The 17,964-nt window shown below is 45.1% G+C and overlaps 2 protein-coding genes across 2 annotated transcripts; one reads left to right on the forward strand and one right to left on the reverse strand.

Annotated features, from left to right (window-relative positions):
• Positions 1-2,644: 2,644 nt before the first annotated feature.
• LOC136468690 (uncharacterized) lies at positions 2,645-3,262 on the forward strand. The gene has a single exon (XM_066467172.1). The coding sequence runs from the start codon at positions 2,645-2,647 to the stop codon at positions 3,260-3,262; it is 618 nt and encodes a 205-aa protein (XP_066323269.1).
• Positions 3,263-15,579: 12,317 nt separating this feature from the next.
• LOC136471331 (uncharacterized) lies at positions 15,580-16,685 on the reverse strand. The gene has a single exon (XM_066469058.1). It carries the CDS (start codon positions 16,559-16,561, stop codon positions 15,938-15,940), a length of 624 nt encoding a protein of 207 aa, XP_066325155.1. The 5' UTR covers positions 16,562-16,685; the 3' UTR covers positions 15,580-15,937.
• Between the last annotated feature and the right edge of the window lie 1,279 nt (positions 16,686-17,964).

The following is a 17,964-nucleotide window of genomic DNA, read 5'->3' on the forward strand; positions in this document are numbered from 1 at the left end:
TGTATGTTCCTTGATTTCTTTCTCTATTAGCTTGCAAGATCAAATTGATGATTTCTCTTGGACTGATCAATCCTGTATACATGTAACTTCTTTTGCTTGCAAGCAACCAGCGACCTATTTCCTTTCCTACTTTTTGCTCGCGTATAAATATCTAGGTCGGCAATAATACTTCTTTTGGACTTGTCCACGTAGGATCTCTGTAGTAGATTAATCAAACTGGACTTGTCTCCTTGCCGAGTATTTGGAATATCAAATAACCTTTGTCGATCTGGCAATACAGCATAAATGACTTAGCTTAACTAAACCTGTGTCTAGCTTGCAAATATGATTTTCATGTTTTTGATATCATCGATTGATACTTTCCTCTCCAGGGTAAGTTTACCAAATTTTGGTGTCAACAGTTGTACACCTCTGTAGAGTTACTTAAACCTTTTCAAATAGCCATGTCCTTGAAATGGGCAAATGCTAGGATGTGATACTATGATTAGATTTACTTTTATATGTAATGAAATTGGTATTGGAATTGATGCAAACTCAGGGACTAGTGGGAGTGGTAATACTCCGCTAGGACCCAACCATTAATTATAATCACCACTATACTTCTATTTTCACCCTATGGTTAGGGCTTGCTGAGTATGTATGTACTCACCCGTTGTTGACCTACAGACTTTAGCACGGAAGAAGACTATGACTTCAATGAGGAAACGTACCACGAGGATTAGGATTCCCGCAAGGAAATATGTTCGTAGGATTATGACATCGAGGCTAGGGTTTTGACCACGCTCAAGTTGCCTATGGAATAGGACACCGCTTCGCTGTATAATAATTCCGCTCTAGAGACCACCAATAATGCCATTTCATGGTCATAGTATTCCGCTAGATATGTAACCTATGACCATGCCCCTTTGGGCCACTGTTGTAAGACATTATTTCTAGATATCAATAAAGTTTGAAACCTTTTATTATATATCTATGTACCATTCTTGTGATTTTATGTGTATTTGTGTGTGATCCTGGTGCAAATACGAATGCACTTAGGACTCTCAAATTGAGGGGCCTATAGAGTGGTATTAGAGCCGAGCTTGACCGTAGGACGATGCACGAGGATTGGAACACGTTAGATAGTTTTATAGCGATATTAATAACCGCAAACCTAATAATAATATAATTGATGAACTTTTCTCATTGACATTTCTCATTGTGCCGCAAAAATATTTCCTACCCATGTGGTGAATTTTTGTAGCAATGGATGACATATGGGAGCGTTCGAACTGTTCGACCGTTGGAGGATTCCCACCGCTCCTTTGGGAGACACTTCAACGCTTGGGTTACACTGAGCCTCCCATGTACTACTATTGCGAGTGCGACGTGGAGGGTGTACTGAAGTGTGAGATGCACCTGCATATTACTGAGCATCCAATGAACACTGAGTTCAGGGTTAGATGCATCCCAACAATCAGAAGAGCATTAAGTGACACATGCCAGATTGTAGCACGTCGGGCTCTCATGGAGATTTGTTAGGATTATGAAGCGAAAGTCAACAACACCCATGCAAGATTCTTCCCAGTGATGGATCAGACTTCTCTTAGTTGGCATAAGAAGATTAAGGCAATGGAAAAGGTGAAGCCACAGGTGCCAGAATACACTCTAATGACTACAACCAAGTACCTACATGCCCTCAACACTCTACGAAAATTAGGAAATAGAGCTAAAGATAAGGAACACTAAACTCAAGGAAGCAGAAGCTGAAGTACAAGCACTAAGGATGGAGCTACTCATGCTAAACTCACAGCTATCAACCATGACAGAAGAAAAAGAGCAATGCAAGCAAGAGCTACAGAAGGCCCTTGAACGCCCAAAGGCGACAAAAAGGAGGAGAGCCTACTAAAGAATCAACCACCCACAACAGCAAGAAGACCGCTGGGGATGCAAATACCACCGTACCCTCTTGGGTTCTTTTTAGGACTTGGATGCTAAGGGATATGCATGTGGACCTCATGATGGGACCTTCGTGAGATAAAGTTCATGTAAAATAAATAATGGAATTGTAGTGACTAGTAGTAGTGTCTAGTATCCCAAGTAGTAGTAGTACGCCTAGTGTTGCTACGGTGTCATTAGAAGTATGAGTTGTTGCATAGTTGTATGATGCACCCTTGTATCGTATATGTAGGACTATTCATGTGATATATGTTGTGTGTTTGTTTATGCATGAGTGTCTTTGCTTGTTATTTTATTTTTCTTGCACCCAAATCCTAGAGGATGTCTTCTCATCCTTGCTGCTCCATGGCAATAGATGGAAAGGAGGTCTAATAGGATTCCAGATCGCCATGAAAGGGCCGCCGAAAGGCAGGTTCATGAGAAAGAAGAGCCAGTTGCACCACAACCTAGAGGTAGGCATAACAGAGGCAATCATGAACGTCATAATCATAGGCATGGGCATGAGCAACCACAAGAGGATAATAACCCAATTGTAGAAGAAGTACATGAAGAAGGTGAAGAAGTTGAACAAAATGTTAGAAATGGCCTAGTACAAGGGGAGGAACCCCCGCCACCCCCACCAACATTGGCAGAAGTGATGGATCGATAGACACGATTATTGGAAAATCTTGCAAGAAGATAGGATAATGGTAATGGACAAGGGAAAATGGCAGCATTCATGAGGCTTCACCCACCAACATTCGATAGTGCAGAAGATGACCCATTGTTAGCAGATGATTGGTTATGTACCATCACCAAGAAATTAAATGCATTACGAGCCACCGATGAAGAAAAGATTATCCTAGCCACCCACCAACTGGTAGGAGCCGCTGGTGAATGGTGGGAAAACTACCAAGATGCAGCTAATGAGCCAGAAGCTATCACATGGCAAGAATTTGTGAAGAATTTCCGTGAATATCACATCCTCGAAGGAATCATGGAGATAAAAGCAGAAGAATTTCGTTCCCTAAGACAAGGCCTAATGACAGTAAATCAGTACATCAGGAAGTTTATGAACCTAGCACGCTATGCACCAGAGGATGTTAACTCCGACAAGAAGAAACAGAAGTGTTTTAGGAGAGGACTCAATGCATCTCTAAGAGAACAAATGGTCACTCACATCTACCTTGATTTCAACACGCTGATGAACCACACTATCCTACTGGAAGAAGAACGTGTCAAACGTGAAGGCAAACGGAAGCACAAGTTCCTAATACATAGTGCTCACCAACAAGAAAGAACACAACAAGTCCGCACCAACAACACCGCAGCCACAAGGTCTTAGACGACCATGCAGTATAGGACATCGGGACCCAACACTTCGCAGACCATATCCAACAACAAGAACAACAACAACAACCAGCCCAAGAGTACCAATAATACAACAATGGAGACCTGTTTTGGATGTCGACAGCCAAGACACCGTGTGGCCCAATGCCCCCATAAAGCTACAAACTCTACCCCTGCTCAGTCTATAGCGAGCAATAAGATAGCTGCCTCAGGAGTCGAACGCACATTACCTCAGAACTCTGGACCACAAAGAAGGAATGCCCCGAATTTTGGGCAAGGCCATGTAAACCACGTAAATGTAGAGGAAGTAAAGGCAGCACCTAATGTCATGTACGGTGAGTTTCTAGTAAACTCCACTCTTGCAACCATGTTGTTTGATTCCGGTGCTTCGCATTCATTTGTTTCTTCTTGTTTTATGCTTAGAAATAGTTTAAGAACAATGTTACTCCCCACCCCTCTCTTGATTCAAACCCCTGGAGCTGTCCTCAAATGCACCCTCAAATGCCCTCGAGTGAAGATAATGATAGATGGAGTAGAATTTCAAGCAGATTTAGTACTACTGAAGAAAAAAGGTTTGGATATAATACTAGGAATGGATTGGTTAAAGAGACACCATGGCACTATATCCTGTAGCGACAGAGCAGTAACCCTGATAAATCACAATGGATTAAAGGTAGAATGTCACCCTCAAGCTCCTAAAGCAGAACCAATGGTTTGCAACATACAGGCAGCAAGCATTGAAGAAGTACCAGTCATATGTGAATACCCCAATGTGTTTCCTGAAGAGTTACCCAGAATGCCACCTGACAGAGACTTGGAGTTTATAATTGACCTAATCCCCAAAACCGCACCCATTGCAAAGAGACCCTACCAAATGGCAGCCAATGAGTTAGAACAATTGAAGAAGCAACTACGGGAGTTACAAGAGAAAGGATACATCAGACCAAGCTCATCACCTTAGGGATCACCAGTTTTGTTCGTAAAGAAGAAAGATGGTAGCCTCCAAATGTGTATTGATTATCGGTCCCTAAATGAAGTCACCATCAAGAACAAGTACCCTCTACCAAGAATTGATGACCTATTTGATCAACTAAAAGATGCCAATTATTTCTCCAAGATAGATCTGAGATTAGGATACTATCAACTGAAGATTGGACTCAGCAATATAGCAAAGACCGCGTTTGTGACCAACTATGGACAATATGAGTTCACCGTAATGCCATTTGAGTTAACCAATGCCTCGGCCTATTTCATGACTCCGATGAACAAAGTTTTTATGGAAGAATTGGATAAATTCATAGTAGTATTCATCGACGACATCCTCATCTATTCGAGAAGTGCTGAAGAACATGAACAACATCTGAGAATAATATTGAACAAGTTACGGACACATGAGTTATACGCCAAGTTCAGCAAATGTGGATTTTGGCTATAAGAAGTCACCTTCCTAGGACACATTATCACCATAGAAGGAGTAAAGGTAGACCCAGAGAAGGTCAAGGCCATATCGGAATGGAAGCAACCAATGAATGTGATAGAAATTCATAGTTTTCTGAGACTAGCAGGCAACTACCGAAGATTTATCGAAGATTGCAAGACCCATGACCGCTCTGACATAGAAAGGAAAGGAATTCAAGCGGATGGAAGCATGCGAGAAGAGTTTTCAAGAGTTGAAGACCCAGTTAACCATAGCCCCAATACTCACGCTACCAGACATACACATAAGTTTTATAGTATATTGTGATGCCTCACGACAAGGATTAGGATGTGTCCTAATGCAAGATGATAAAGTAGTTGCCTACGCCTCCAGACAACTGAAGAAACACGAGAAAAATTATCCAACACATGATTTGGAACTAGCAGCCATAGTACACGCACTGAAGATATGGAGACACTACCTCATTAGAAACAAATGTGAAATATTTATAGACCACAAGAGTTTGAAGTACATTTTCACTCATCCCGATTTGAACCTACGACAGAGAAGATGGTTGGAACTGATCAAGGACTACGATCTAAGCGTACAGTACCACCCAAGAAAAGCCATTGTAGTTGCAGACACATTAATTAGAAAAGGCATATTATCACTACATGACAACTCTAAAGCAAAGACTAGAGTTAGCACAAGAAGTTCGCCAACTGAATTTGCAAATTGTGCCACAAGGTTTCCTAAATGTCCTACACATACAACCAACCTTGGAAGATCGGATAAAACAAGCCCAGAACAAGGATGAAGAAATACAACATTTCAAGGAGCAAAGTAGTAAGAAGGAACTTCTAGGATTTAGGGTCGATGAGCAAGGGAAGTTATGGTATGAAGACTGGATATGCGTAACAAAGGATGAAGCACTCTGAAGGTTAATATTGGACGAAGCACACCATTCAGCCTACTCTATCCACCCAGGATCAACCAAGATGTACATGGACCTCAGACAAAGATACTGGTGGACTAGAATAATAAAAGGAGATATCATAGAATATATCGCCCGATGCGATACATGTAGACGAGTCAAGGCAGAACATCAACGACCGATAGGACTACTTCAGCCATTGCACATTCCAGTATGGAAATGGGATGAAATCAGCGTGGACTTTATAGTGGGATTGCCCAAGACACCAAATGGACATGACTCGATATGGGTTATCATAGATCGATTGACAAAAGTAGCACACTTTATTCCAGTAAGGACTGATTACAAGGGAAACAAGTTAGCACAACTATACATTGACAACATCCTTAGATTACACGGGGTACCAAGGTGAATAGTTTCAGACAGAGGAACTCAATTCACCGCCTGATTTTGGAAAAGCTTACATAAAGCTTTAGGAACACGCCTAGACTATAGCTTAGCCCATCATCCACAGACCAATGGACAGACAGAAAGAGTAAACCAGATATTAGAAGACATGTTATGAGCCTACATACTAACCTATGGAAAAGACTAGGAAAAGAGCCTATCATTCGTAGAATTCTCCTACAACAATAGTTACCAAGCAAGTTTGAAGATGGCACCATTCAAAGCCTTGTATAGAAGGAAATGCCAAACCCCATTAATGTCGTCCGAGGTCAGAGAAAGAAGCCTATTTGGCCTAGACATGATCAAGGAAGCCAAAGAACAAGTAGCCAAAGTCCAAGAGAATTTGAATGCAGCACAAAGTAGATAGAAGAGCTATGTGGATACCCGAAGAAGACTGTTAGAGTTACAACCCGAAGATTTCATCTATTTAAAGGTATCACCCATCAGGGGTACCCGAAGATTTCAAGTCAGAGGAAACTTAGCCCCATGGTATATTGGACCATATCAGATCATTGAAAAGATTGGAGCAGTGGCCTACCGCTTGGAGTTAGCTCCGGAAATGTCAGACATACATGATGTGTTTCACGTATCACAACTAAAGAAATGCCTGAGGGTACCAAAAGAACAAGCACCTATGAAAGCCATGGATTTACAACCAGATTTACAATATTAGGAAAGACCAATCAAGATATTGGATACTGTCACCCGACAAACTAGGAGTACAGCAGTAAGATTTTGTCGGGTACAATGGAGTAATCATACAGAGGCAGAAGCCAGATGGGAAAGAGAAGACAATCTTAAAAAGGAATTTCCCTATCTATTCGAGGATCAGCTCGAATCTCGAGGACGAGGTTCTTTTTAAGGGGGTAGGTTTGTACCACCCTAAAAATTTGACCTAGTTTAAAAATCACTAAAAATTTGAACTTTTTAAAACTTGCATAGGAACTAGGATATATAACCAACATAGGTAATATTTAACATAGGAAAACAAAACTTGATGTGTGAAACTTTGTGTGTGAATGTTTGCTTGACTCGTTGAACTTATGGTGGTACACTTTTGCATGCTCATGCATTCAAATTTGAATTCAAAATCATTTAAACATATGCATATATAATCTAGGAAATAGAAAAGAGAAAGGAAAATAGAAAAGCCACTTGGGCTCAATCTCTCCCCTCTCTCTCACTTGGCCTGTAGCAGTAGCCCATCTCCCCTCCCCTCTCCCCTTCCCTTCTCCCATGTGGGCCGGCCTAGCCAACGCTGCAGCAGCAATAGCCCAAACTTGCCTGCGCCCCTCTCTTCTCTCCCTCTCTCCCACTGATGTCAGGCCCCGCTTGTTAGCTCCATCGTCAACCTCACGGCCGGTAGTCGTACACGGCACAGCCGTGCGTCAACGCCCCGCCAGCTCCACCTAGCTGCTAGCAGAGGTAAATGGCGACATGATGAGACCACGGGACCCCACGACGTCCTCTTTTCTCCTCTTCTCCCCTCTCCCCCCTCACTGTGAACTCATCAATGTCGACGCCATGGTCGCCTCCGTGCCGAGCCACCGGAGTAGCCACCAAGGCCTTTCACCGTGCGCATGGGCAAGCACAAGCTATGGCGAAGTGACCTAACGAGGTCAACCACGAGCGCGCGTGGTGGATAAGAGCGGCCGAGGAAAATATCTCGCCGCCGAGAACCGACCTAGCTGGCCTATAAATAGGCCAGGCCAGCGACACTCTCGCCTCACCCTCTCCACCATCCGCTCCACCGTGTGTGGGAACACACCATCTCTCCCTCCGTTCCAGCTCTTCGATTTTGCTCTCCACCATCTGCCGATTTCCCCAAATGGAGAGTTCGCCAGTGCCATTAGCGCCACCTCCCCTCTTCTTCTTTTCTGCTGCGTCCTTGGCCTATTGGAGTGATCGGTGAGTCTCAAAGCCCCTCCCCTTTCTCTTTTGCTAGCTAGTTGGTCTTCTCCCTCTTTGTGTTGCGATGTCACCGTGTGCCCTACTCCGTCGAGCCGCCATGGCCGTTGGCGATCACTGGCAAGGTCGCCTAGGGCACCACACCACCTCCATCACACTCACCACTCACCCACACTCACGTACACATTAACGGTTGTGGCAGTAGATGCTTGGCTGGGTTCACTACGCAGCGCTGCCGTATCCCCTCTAGCGAGCCACCGTCGCCACCGCAAGAATCCATTACCAACAGGAACCCCGCCATCGGCCGCAGTGTGACCCCACATGCACCGTGCACCCATCATCTATCACCACCAAGGGCCACCACTGCCATCATAACCAACTCCGGCGAGCCGAGCCTCCCTCTCCCCTGTTCCAGTGTCATGGCAGTCACCCCATCCATCATCGTCTCCCTCTCCCCCTCTCTCTGTCTCTGACTTGTGGGCTAGGCACGTGACGGTGTTGCCATTACTATCGCCTCCCGTCCATCCCTTCCCCTCTCTTCCTCTTTCACTGATGCGTGGGCCCTTGGCCATAACGCCGCTGCTACTGTCTTCGCTAAATGGCTGGATGGCCCACCTATCATCCGCACACACACACCACACACACAGTGCGGGGTACGCTTTAGAAAACGCTTGGTACACCCGGCTAGTTACACACAAAGCTAAAAATACATCTTTCTAGCTTAGAAAAATTCCTAGAAAATTTGCAAATAAACTACATGCATTAGGGAATTTAATCATGTAGTTTGCACATATTTTCATGCACCAGAAAATACATATAAAATATTGCTTAGTTAAATAGCTATAGGATAAACTTCTAAAATATATAACTTTCATACCCTAACTCGTTTTTACATGAAACCACCTCTAAAATTCATCTAAAATCTAACTCTATCATTTGCACCTAGTACCACCATATTGTTCTATGTTTGCTTTTGCCCTTTCTTTAGTGGTTAGCGGTAGTCTTATTTTGATCGATATGCCCAACAGACGACGGTAATCTTCAGGAGGACGAGGACCCAAATTTCATAGATGTGCCAGAATGTGACAACGATGAAGGCAAGTCCTAGCTCCCCTCCCTACCATCTTGCTTTAAACCACTGAAATGCTAAAACATGACTATAAGATTATTATCCTAGAATATGAGCTCGGTTATTGTGATATGAATATTGTTGGATTAAGATAAATGGTTATGTTGTACTTTATGAGCTCCACGTTATGAATAGACTTAGGGATAATAATGGAACTTAAAATTGTAAAACCTGAAACTAAATCCCGATAGGGGGGTTGAAGGGTCGAGATGGCGACTAGAGGGGGGTGAATAGTCTTTTCTAAAACTTAATCGCGTCGGCTAACCGATACAAATGCGGAATTAAAACTATCGGTCTAGCCAAGACTACACCCCACTATATATGTTCACTAGCACCTTTCAAAGATAACAATTATGCAACAAAGGTGTCGGGCTAGCTAGAGCTCTCTTAACCAATGCTAGGAGCAAGGTCACACAAACCTATGCCTTTAGTACTTTTAAGCAACAAGGGAGCTCCTACACATGCTAGTAAGCAAAAGCACAAAGCCAACTAAGCTCACTAGCAATGCTCAATAACAAGGCAACCAATGCCAAATTAGAGAGCTCAATTACTTAGCTACACAAACTAAGCAATGTGACTAACAAGGTTATACAAACCAAATTAGCCACGCAAGGGAGCTACTTCTATGCTACACAAGCAAGAAGATAATTAGCAAGCTACACAAACTAACTAATTACTAAAGCAACAACACAAGCTCAATGTATATGAAAGTAATTGCAAGCTTGTGTAACGGGGATGCAAACCAACGGGAAGAACAAAGGTTGACACGATGATTTTTCTCTCGAGGTTCACGTGTTTGCCAACACGCTAGTCCCCGTTGTGTCGACCGCTCACTTGGTGGTTCGGCGGCTAATTAGCATCACCCGCTAAGCCCGCACGTCGAGCACCGCAAGAACCTACCCCTTGAGTGAGGGTAGCTCAATGACACGCTTTACTAAAGTTGCTCTTCGTGACTCCCGCGGGGTGAGCACAAGTGCCCCTCACAAGCACTTCTCCGGAGCACCGCACAAGCTTCTTGCGCGCTTCGACGGAGACCACCACCAAGCCGTCTAGGAGGTGGCAACCTCCAAGAGTAACAAGCATCACCGGCTTGCAACTCGATCACCTAGTGCCACTCGATGCAACCTCATGATGCAATCGCACTAGAATCGCTCACTCACATAATCGGATGATCGCTATCAAGTATGTGTGAGATGGAGGGCTCCTAAGCACTCTCAAGCATGGACACAAAGTCCCCCAAGGTGCTCCACACCAGCCATGGCTGAAGGCCACTTCTATTTATAGCCCCAAGGGCTAAACTAGCCGTTACCCCTTCACTGGGCAACGGTCGGGCCGACCGGACGCTCCGGTCGTGTTGACCGAATGCTGGACCTCAGCGTCCGGTCGCTCGCAGACGACCACGTGTCCCGATTCCAACGGTCACTTGACCTGACCGGATGCTCTAGCTTCAACTGACCGGACGCTGGACCCTCAGCGTCCGGTCGTTTCTAGTAAGCTCCCGAGCATGACCGGACGCGTCTGGTCGAACGCGATCGGACGCAGCACCAGTGTCCGGTCACTCTCCAGCTACTACTATACTCCATGTCAGCGCGACCGGACGCAGGCAGTCAGTGTCCGGTGCTTTTGGATCCAGCGTCCGGTCACTTGACCGACGCTGGCATCTCCTCCATTTTCTTCACCCTTGCTCAAGTGTGCTAACCACAAGAATTTGCATCCGGCGCAATAGAAAATAGACATTCCATTTTCCCAAAAGCGCCGAATCACCAAGTGTACACCACCGCCTTTGTAAATGTGCCAACACCACCAAGTGTACACCACCATGTGTATGTGTGTTAGCATTTTCACAATCATTTCCCAAAGGATGTTAGCCACTCAACTTGCCACGCCACTCGATCCTAGCGACAATGCAAAGTTAGATCACTCGAGTGGCACTAGATGACCAATATGCAAACAAGTTTGCCCCTCTTGATAGTACGGCCATCTATCCTAAACCCGGTCATAAACTTCTCTACACACCTATGACCGGTGAAATGAAATGCCCTAGGTTATACCTTTGCCTTGCGCATTCCATTCCATCTCCTTCAATGTTGATGCAACACATGCACCAACACGATCAACAATGATATGATCCACTTCATATCATCACATGATCATATTGGTTCATCGATCTTGACTTTACTTGCTCTTCACCGTTGCCATCGTCCATTGGCGCCAAGTCTTGCTCAAGCTTCACCGCCACGCGGTCCATCACTCCAAAGCCTTCGACTTGCCCTTCACGCTTGCAACCGGTCCATCAAGCCAAGTCTTGTCTTGATCTTCTCCACCTTGATCACATGACTCAATGTCATGTTTCATGTGCAATAAGCTCCTTCATCATCACATGTGTGAGCTTTGCAACATCTCCAAGCCATTTTCACCTTAATGGCATATGTTGCTCACACACATGTACCTGTGGACTAATCACCTGTGTATCTCACATAAACACAATTAGTCCACCTAGGTTGTCACTCAATTACCAAAACCAAACAAGGACCTTTCAGGGGCGAGTGGTGGTAAACTATGGAGGTAGTTTACCATGGCAGGGGTGCCTAAAGAGGATTCCTGTGGGAGATACTCGCCTCGGTCACATAAGGACCGGTTCGTAGTCCCTCTCGCCTAGTGAGATATTACGTACAGCCACATGTCTATATGGGTAGGCTTGATCTCACACCCCATTAGATAGAAGTATAATTTCTACTAGGAGGTCGGTGTATGCAGCGGAATATCAGGAGTCGATACGGGGGATAGGTTTTCTTCTATGGTCCGGTTGGCATGGATGTTATGTGATCTTCCACGTTAAGCTTTTGGTTTTTTGGCTGTGTTTGAGCCCATGATTATTCTTGGCCGTGTTCGAGCCATGTTGTTTTTGTGATGATTAGGTATCATCATGTTGGGACGATTAGGTATCTTCCCGGTATTTGTGTTTCCAACCCCTAAGAAGTTGTAGTAGAGTTATATGGACATCTAAGGTCACGTACATTCGGGTATGAGGTCTTGTTAGATCTATTTCGTCCACTGATCATGGATGTGGTTGCACCTATCATGTGGGGAAAGTTGTACACCTCTGCAGAGTTACTTAAACCTATTCGAATTGCCACATCCTTGGAATTGACAAATGCTAGGATGGGATACTATGATTAGATTTACTTTTATGTATAATGAAACTAGTATTGGAATTGATGCTAACTCAGGGACTAGTGGGAATGGTAATACTCCGCTAGGACCCATCCCTTAATTATAATAACCACTATACGTCTATTTCCACCCCATGGTTAGGGCTTGCTGAGTACGTATGTACTCACCCGTTGTTGACCTACAGACTTCGGCACGGAAGAAGACTATGACTTCGATGAGGAAACGTACCACGAGGATTAGGATTCCAACAAGGAAATACGTTCGTAGGAGTATGACATCGAGGCTAGGGTTTCGACCGCGCTCAAGTTGCCTGTGGAATAGGACACCGCTTCGCTGTATAATAATTCCGCTCTAGAGACAACCAATAATGTTGTTTCACGGTCGTAGTATTCCGCTAGATATGTAGCCTATGACCATGCCCCTTTGGGCCACTGTTGTAAAACCATATTTCTAGATATCAATAAAGCTCCGAACCTTTTATTATATATTTGTGTACCATTCTTGTGATTTTATGCGTATTTGTGCGTGATCCTGACGCAAATACGGATGCACTTAGGACTCTCTAATCGAGGGGCCGACATTAGACATATGTTAGAAGGAGTATCCAAATAGGTCACCTAATCAGATTACTACCGGTGCATCCTGATATGTTAGATGTGGTGGGATGGCACTATGATAGCAAAGGTTGCTTCTCGGTTAGATCGGCATATATAAAGTACATAAGGTAGCAGAGGATAGGAAGCAACAAAGGAATAGAACTAGGATGGCAAGATGTAGTAGGGGATGTGATGACTTTTGGCAGAAACTTTGGAAGATAGACTGTCCATCGAAAGTCAAGCTCTTCCTCTGGAGACTTAGCCACAACACTTTGGCATCGTACAAAGATGGGGAATGCAGCTAGACACAAGATGTTGCATATGCAGGAGGCATGACGAAGACAGGGGCGTCTCTTTCTGAAATGCATGGAAGTTAAAGGAGTTTCGAGGGAACTGAATCTGGAGGCCGTGAGGTGTGACCTGGAACAGGCCGACTCAGTTAGGTTCATGATGGAGAAAGTCCCGAAGCTGGAATCGAGAACACAACTGACGGTTTTGCTATTGTCGTGGCTCTGGTAGGGTGAGTGGAACAAATGGAGGGAAGAAGAAGGAAATCTGCTGTCAAAGTGGCGTATCTCACAGCTGCTTTGACGGATAGGTTTCAGAAGCAAGGAAATCCCCTATTGTCGGAAAGTTGTCAGACACGATGGTGGATCAAACCCTAGCAGGGATTTTTCAAAATTAATGCGGATGGTGCATACAAATGTAAAATAGGTGGAGGCAGATGGGGTTTCATTATCCGCAATGATGAGGGAATGGCAGTGAAGGCTGGAGCGGGTGATGAAAATTTCCTTCAGAGCGCCATTCATGCGGAACTGCTAGGGTTATTCTAGAGACGGATGCTTCGCTCATCAAGACGGCCTTGGAGGGCGACGAGTTTCGGCTTTCAGCCATGGGTGGGGGGTCATTACGGAGATTCCGCTTTTTATTGATGTCGGTTTGTTTCTTATAGTGTAAATGTGTGTCCTAGACTTTGTAATAAGGTTGTCGACGCTCTTGCGGCTTATGGGCATAGAGTTTCTTGTGGTACCCAATCACTTGGGATGATGTACCTCAAGTTGTTGAGGATTTTATGACCAACGATCTCGCTGAGTCTGATGAGTAATGAAGTTTGCTCTTAAAAAAAGAATTCTAGAATTGAAACATATGACTAGGTATACAGAGAAAGAGGGACAAAAAATCGGAGTTTTGTGGCATGAGTGTCACAATAAACGATTATGCAAAATAAACTACTATGTGAAAAAGCCCGTGGGAGTGAATTCAGGCTGGTTAAAAAAATCACCTCCGCTGCAAAGGCAGGATCAAGAGTTTCTCGGAATGCAAAACTGAGGCCTTCTACCTTAATATCAAAACCATATACCTCGGGCCGAAACGATTATATGCGGATAATGTCATTTGCAGTAACTGTTCTTTTCTGTTCTTTGTTTGTCAGAGAACTCTCTTTGTCATTGGTCAGTAGGTCAGTCCATCAGTCCTTGGCCCACATGCCCACACAAAGTTTGAATCATTCAAACTTCATTTTTGACCGTAAAAATTCTTCATTGTTGCACAGTGGTAGACAAAAGAGGAAAATTTACCAGCGGTCCACGAAGTTGGCACAAGGTGTCACTTAGGTCCCCGAACTTTCAAAGTGATATCTATAGGTCCCTAAAGTTGGCAGAGGGTGTCATCTAAGTCCCAAACTTTCAAAGTGATCATTGGAGGTCCCTAAACTTGGCAGAGGATGTCATCCAGGTCCCAAACTTTCAAAGTGATCACCGCAGGTCCCTAAACTTGACAGAGGGTGTCATCCAGGTCCCAAATACTGTAGCGATTCGGCACAGAATTTAAAAAAAAAATCTAAATTTCGGTAATGTTGCTACATTCTGCAGAAAATTCTAAAAATTGTATCTTTTTAATACGATCTCGCACGAAGATGATTTTTATATAAAAGTTGTAGCTCTCGACGGGATCTACAACTTTCTAGTTTTGAGTTTTTTAATTTGAGGTCACTAATACACTCAAAAAAATTAAATAAATTTTTAGCAGTATATTAATCGCGTACGAACGCTTGTCGCCTTGAAAAAAAAAACAAATCTTCTTTATATGTCATCTGATAGAGATAATTTCTATATAAAAATTGTAGCGCTCGATGAAACCTACAACTTTCTAATTATGAGTTTTTAATTTAAGGTCGGTAAGATGCTAAAAAAGTTAAAATGATGATTTCAGTTCATGTATAGTGGTTTTGCATTTTAAATTTTTTTGAACATCTTAAAGACTTCAAATTGAAAAACTCAAAATTAGAATGTTGTAGATCTCATCGAGCGCTACATCTTTCATATAAAAAGTATCTCCATTTGATAGCATATAAGAAAGATATGTTTTTTTTCAAGGCGACAAGCGTTCGTACACGATTAATATACTGCTGAAAATTTATTTAATTTTTTGAGTGTATTAGCGACCTCAAATTAAAAAACTCAAAACTAGAAAGTTGTAGATCCCGTCGAGAGCTACAACTTTTATATAAAAATCATCTTCGTGCGAGATCGTATTAAAAAGATACAATTTTTAGAATTTTCTGCAGAATGTAGCTACATTACCGAAATTTAGATTTCTTTTTTTAAAATTCTGTGCCGAATCGCTACAGTATTTGGGACCTGGATGACACCCTCTGCCAAGTTTAGGGACCTGCGGTGATCACTTTGAAAGTTCACCCTCTGCCAAGTTTAGGGACCTCCGGTGATCACTTTGAAAGTTTGGGACCTAGATGACACCCTCTGCCAACTTTAGGGACCTACAGATATCACTTTGAAAGTTCGGAGACCTAAGTGACACCTTGTGCCAACTTCGTGGACTGCTGGTGAATTTTCCTCTAGAAAAAACTACAAGACAGAAAATGGGGAATTGTACACCGAAACAAAAAAAAATAATCAACGAATCAGATTACTTACAAGGCTGGAATGTCATACATTTGTAGACATTTTCTACCCTATATTTTCTACATTTGTAGACATTTTCTATAACCAAATTAAGTTTCTGGAAAGAACAAAAGAATTTGAAATCGACCACAGCCTACTGTTGCTTCACTCGGCGTCTTCCTGAATGATGCTCAGCGCCCGCTTGAGCCTCGACGTCGCCGCGGCGGCTGCAAGCTTCTCGTCCTTCTTCGCTGGGCTCAGCAACATCCCGAACTCCCCAAGCGTCTGTTGGTTTAGCTTCTCGTTGAAGAAGACGTCCTCGCCGCCGTCGTCCATTTCCTCGCGCACGGGCATGACGCGAACTGCCTTCTTCTTGCCGCCACCATGGCCACGGCGCCGCCCGTGACGCCTCGGCTTGCTGTTGCTGCTGGATGCGAGCGCCGTGGTCGCCCGCACGGCCAGCGCGGCCATGTCGGCGGTCGACAGCGGCTTGTCGAGCATGGCCGCCGGGAGCACGAAGTACGTCTGCCCCGGCCGGAGCACCTCGCCGGGGCACAGCGCCGGCGGGCGCTCGTTGAAGTATAGCGCGTCGGAGTTGCACACGAAGAACGACGACGACGCTGCGCCGCCGCTCTGGCCGAGCACGTCCGAGACGATAGAGGGAGAGGAGGCCGGGAGTTCCTTCAGCGATCCGTCTGCTGCGATGACCCTGGCCGGTGCCGGCGAGGCCGGCAGGTCCACCTGCCGCGAGAGGCTGCCGTGGCGGATGCAAGAAAGCTTCAATCCCATGGAGTCTAAGAAGTCAGACAAATTTTGTTACTACACTGGGAATTTGGATGTGGAACTTACACGGGATGTGTGGCGCATATATAGACAGAGCTAAATGGCGAGGTGGGGAAAGTGCGAGACAAGCTTTTCCATTTGAACCCTTGGCTTCTTGTTCAATTGCGCAGATGAACATGCTCTGTTTGGTGAATAGCCCACGGACGCCCGTGTCCGCCCACGCTTTGCTCTGATCCGGTATAGCGCGCCCCGCCCGTTTGGATTCGCACGCTCCGTTTCCGCACGCATGCAGGGACCGCCCGCGCCGCTTAGACCACTCGCCCCACCCGCCCACATGCGGGGACCACCCACGCCCCTCCGTTTCATGAGCGCACGCGCGGGAATCCATGCACCGTGCCTGCCGATGCGCGCCGCATGACTCCAGCCGTCCCATTAAAGAGTATACGCTTGAAATATAAAACCCTTACAATATGAAATATTTGATACAATATGTGTATGAAAACAGTTAAAATATCAGGAACATACACTTACAATATATGTGTGCAACATATTTAATATTCAGATAAACACTTGCAACATATATCTAAAAACGTATGAAATATTTTGAACAGACGCTTGCAACATACGTATATAGCCATTGTAACATATGCAACATCCAAATCTACTTTTGCAACGTCCATATGAAATACTTGCAACATACCTCTGAAACAATTGAAACACTTGAAACTTGCGTTTACAACATGTGCTTTCAGTGCAACATCTCCTTGCTGAAGTCGCGCGTCACAACGGCCACAACTTCCTTGTGGGGAACTGCAATAGCAGCATCAAGCTCGGGTCGGTGGTGGTGCGGCTTCCTGCCGCGTGGTGTCTTTGGCCGACCGCGGGAGACGATGACCCGGCCAGCGACAACCCTTTCCTGGTGGCACCGGGTGGTGGTGACACGGTGCACGCTATGGCCGTGACGGGTGAAGCGCGGTGGAGTGCGGCGGTGGATGGGGGAGCGGCGACGGACGCGGCCCCGCGCGGCAGCGAACGCGGCATGATATAAGGGCGCGGTGGGGGATGGCAGCTAGGGATGGCAACGGGTGAGAAACCCGGTGGGGGGGGCAGAAGAACACACCCGCCCCCACCAGGGTTCAAACACCCCGTCACCTGTACCCGTCACCCGTGACGGGTCTCAAATTTACCCAGACCCATCACCCGCGTGGGTAACGGGTACCCATCGGGTGACCCATCCCCATTTAACAGTAACACAAGATCACAATTCACAAAGCTAGCATCATCAAAAATTCAGAATGATCATGCAAGTATGCGGCGCAGGAAGCGGATGCGAACAGACGCGGAGACGCCTGGGTTACGGTGCTGCTGAATGAGGAGGATTAATTGGAACGCTAGGGTTTTCTTCTCTA

The sequence above is a fragment of the Miscanthus floridulus genome, chromosome 8, assembly GCF_019320115.1.
Source record: "Miscanthus floridulus cultivar M001 chromosome 8, ASM1932011v1, whole genome shotgun sequence".
Lineage (NCBI taxonomy): Eukaryota > Viridiplantae > Streptophyta > Magnoliopsida > Poales > Poaceae > Miscanthus > Miscanthus floridulus.